The sequence below is a fragment of the Gossypium hirsutum genome, chromosome D07, assembly GCF_007990345.1.
Source record: "Gossypium hirsutum isolate 1008001.06 chromosome D07, Gossypium_hirsutum_v2.1, whole genome shotgun sequence".
Classification (NCBI taxonomy): Eukaryota; Viridiplantae; Streptophyta; class Magnoliopsida; order Malvales; family Malvaceae; genus Gossypium; species Gossypium hirsutum.
The window spans coordinates 22082941-22086871 of NC_053443.1; the positions used below are offsets into that span (position 1 = coordinate 22082941).

The 3931-nt window shown below is 37.1% G+C and overlaps 1 protein-coding gene across 1 annotated transcript; it reads left to right on the forward strand.

Annotated features, from left to right (window-relative positions):
* Positions 1 to 884: 884 nt before the first annotated feature.
* Positions 885 to 2418, forward strand: LOC107956700 (NAC domain-containing protein 43-like). The gene is given in 3 exon segments (NM_001327647.1): positions 885 to 1116; positions 1194 to 1465; positions 1758 to 2418. Coding segments are annotated over 3 exon segments (1050 nt in total). The 5' UTR covers positions 885 to 932; the 3' UTR covers positions 2352 to 2418.
* The last annotated feature ends 1513 nt before the right edge of the window (positions 2419 to 3931 follow it).

Below are 3931 nucleotides of genomic sequence, written 5' to 3' on the forward strand. Positions count from 1 at the left end.
AATTTATCATAATTATACAAAATATCTTTAAAAACCCATAATTATACAAAGATTAATATTACATTTATTTAACTTAAAAAATTAATTAATTAAACTAAATAATAATTTTTGGGTCAAAAAGAAAAACCTTATTCAATAAATTATGACTTAATTCAATCACAACCACCGTCATATCTAGAAAAGAGTAAATACTAATTAATGTCATATACAAGCGGCACATGTCAAATAAATATGTATTTGAAAGATAATTCCGGTTAGTATACAAGTATGAAGTGGTTGATCCGTCATTTTATCTTAACCAAAATTAATGATGAAAGGTAAGGAAATCAGAGCATACATGAAATGATTAGAATGGTGACCTTTCCAAACTTTCTTAACTAAAATTAATATTACGTGCCACTGCTTGAGGCGCTACGGATAAAGTGAGATCAATTTGAAAAAGAATTTATTATGTGCGTACAAAAGATAATACCAAGTAAATCCAACTGAACTTGAAAATCAGCCATGATAGAGTTTTTGAAGAAGACTATTCACTCCCATCATCGTTTTCTCGTTGGGGGCGGTGGTTGCAGTTCACTGAGCCCTCACCCTCAGGGAGAAGAGTTAAAAAGAGAAGGGTGAAATGTAGTTTTCTGTGGAGGTCTTATTTTTTATGGTCAAACACTTTGATTGAGGCAACCTCCAACTGGGTCCTACCTCTCCCTGCCTCCTCCTTTCAACATTACAATTCAACACACTGTCGTTTCTCCAAGCAGTCTATAACTAAACTAGTACACAAAGCAGTAATTCCATTGTAGGATCTTTTGGCCATTTTATGTCCTGCAACGTACACACACGTGTATATATATAGACATCTCTACATATTCCATTTGGTACACCACCTCTCTCATCTTCCTTTCCTAGTTTATTTTTGGTCTCTTCATTCTTCTTAAATGCCGGAAAACATGAGCATATCTGTAAATGGACAAACTCACGTCCCTCCCGGATTCCGATTCCATCCAACCGAAGAGGAGCTATTGCAATACTACCTCAGGAAAAAGGTTTCCTATGAGAAGATCGATTTGGATGTAATTCAGGATGTTGATCTTAACAAGCTTGAGCCCTGGGATATTCAAGGTATGTTACTTACATATCTAAGTAATGATTTATGTGTTCCATTGCCATTTACTTTATCAATATTATAACTTATCCAGAGAGCTGCAAAATTGGGACCACTCCCCAAAATGATTGGTACTTTTTTAGCCATAAAGACAAGAAGTACCCTACTGGGACTCGGACCAACCGTGCCACGGCTGCTGGGTTTTGGAAAGCGACCGGCCGTGACAAAGTTATATGTAGCAACTGCCGCCGGATTGGGATGAGGAAGACTTTGGTGTTTTACAAAGGACGAGCCCCTCATGGCCAAAAATCTGATTGGATCATGCATGAATACAGACTAGAAGATAACATCGCTGAAACCAATATGGTAAACCTTTAAGCTGAAACCTTCTTAGTTCCCCCTCCCCTCCTTCGTTATATTGCCAGTATTTTTCAATGATCAAAATCAGCTACAACATCATTCACTATTAGGGAGAAAAATTGTTGAAACTTTAGCTTTTCAGGTTGGATCTTGGAAGTGTTGCATCTTATCGTATATAAACAGCTTAGGAAAAAGAAAAAATGCTAGGATCTGAAAATAAATAATCTACGGCCTATGTAACTTTCCTACAAAGTTTTGGCCATTAAATTAATATTAACATTCTTTTTTTGGAATCAAGGTCTCTAATACTATGGGGGAGGGGCCACAAGAAGAGGGATGGGTGGTTTGTCGTGTCTTCAAGAAGAAAAATCACCTCAAAACCCTAGACAGCCATATTAGCTCATCTCTCACTGCAAAAGCCAGGGACCGTATGTTCCGTGCGTTCAATGATGGAGCCTTGGAGCAGATACTAGAATACATGGAAAGGAATTGCAAGGACGATAGTGAAGCTAACAACTGTACGAGTAGGAGATTCCTCAGCCCCATGGAGACATCCACCAGCAACGTCTACCCGGCCGACTCATTCATGGAACTCCCAAGCTTAGAGAGCCCAAACTCCGCCAGCAGCCAGAACTGTTACCAACCCATGTTGACGGACAATGAATGTTCAATCACCAACCAGGTCAGTGGTGATCCCAACTCAGTTGGTAACAATGACTCTAGGCTCACCAACTGGGCAGTACTTGATCGGCTTGTAGCTTCTCAGCTCAATGGTCAAACAGAGACATGTAGGCAATTAGCTTGCTTCGATGACCACACCACAGCCTACTGCAGCCCCAGTACTACAGATCATCATGATCTCCAATTACCAGTTGTTCGATCAGGATTATAACTGCGAATTTGACATTGGAGTTTCACCTCATCATTTTCATATTCGGCCCACTGTTTGACGCGGTGAATGCTAGTGTATAACAGGTCAATAACTCCTATATATACTAATATAAAATGAATCATACCTTAGTTACTAATGTCAGAAGTTTGTGTTACAACAACAGTTATGTTGAATGGTATTAATATAAATAAATAGTGAACTTCTTTCCTAGATGGGGTGTCATTGTCAACCATTATCGTGAATTAACCAAGATGTCTACCATTTTCTGTAGAAAATTGATCAAAATTTGGAGAAATAAAACAAAGAATATAATAAAGAATATAATGAAAAGAGAAATAATTTTTATGGAAGAAAGAAAACACCCTTTTGATTAATTTTTATTTCACTCACTCAATAATATTCTTCATCACATACAACTCTTTTTATAGGAGTTGTAAGTGACTATTCATCTATATCACTAAATGCTAGGAGTTGTGACTATTCATTTACATAACTTAAATACTATAAGAGTTATGACTATCCATGCATGTGTGTAACTTTTCATCTTCAAGTCTCTTTGCATTATTAACTCTTCATATTCAAGCCTCTTCACATTCGTAACTTTTCATAATTTATTTTGTGCAAGATTAATTTAATTATGTGCCAACAATGTCTCCCTTAAATTAAACTTGCTTCGAACTCCCAGCCTTTCAACATTTTTCTTGAAGACTTGTCCACTAAGCGGCTTTGTGAAGATATCAGCCATCTGATCTTCTATCTTGCAATATTCAACTTGAATATCACCATTATTCACTAGTTCCCTCAAGAAGTGATATCGAATGCGAATGTGTTTTGTCCTTCTATGAAGAACTGGATCTTTTGTGACCGAAATAGTAGAACTATTGTCACAAAACAAAATTGTTGACTTGCTTTGCTTCTGCTTAAGACTTTCCAAAATTCCACGTAACCAAATCAATTGACATCCTGCATAAGATGCAGCGATATATTCAGCTTCTGTAGTCGAAAGCGCCACAATTGATTGTTTCTTTGAACTCCATGAAACTGCACCACTACCAAGGTGAAAAACATAACCAGAAGTGCTTCTGCTATCATCAATGCTTCCTGCTAAATCACTATCCGTATAACCAATGAGATCAACTAATGTATTAGCTTTATAGAAAATTCCATAATCAATGGTTCCCTTCACATATCTCAATATTCTCTTGGCAGCCTCCCAGTGATTGGAGTAAGGTTTCTCCATGAATCTACTTACCAAGCTAACAGCATACACGATATTAGGCCTTGTCGAAGTCAGATACATCAACTTCCCAACCAAACTTCTGAATATGGTGGAATTGACAAGCTTTCCTTCACCCTCTTTAGATAACTTCAGACCTGTAATGCATGGAGTAGAGACTGGATTCGCATTTTCCATCATGAATTTTTTTAGAACTTCCTTTGCGTAGCTCTCTTGTGAAATAAAAATTCCTTTCTCGGATTGATGAACTTCAATGCCAAGAAAATGATGAAGTTCTCCCAAATCTGTCATCTTAAATTCTGTCATCATTGAGTGCTGAAATTCTTTCAACATCTTCACATCA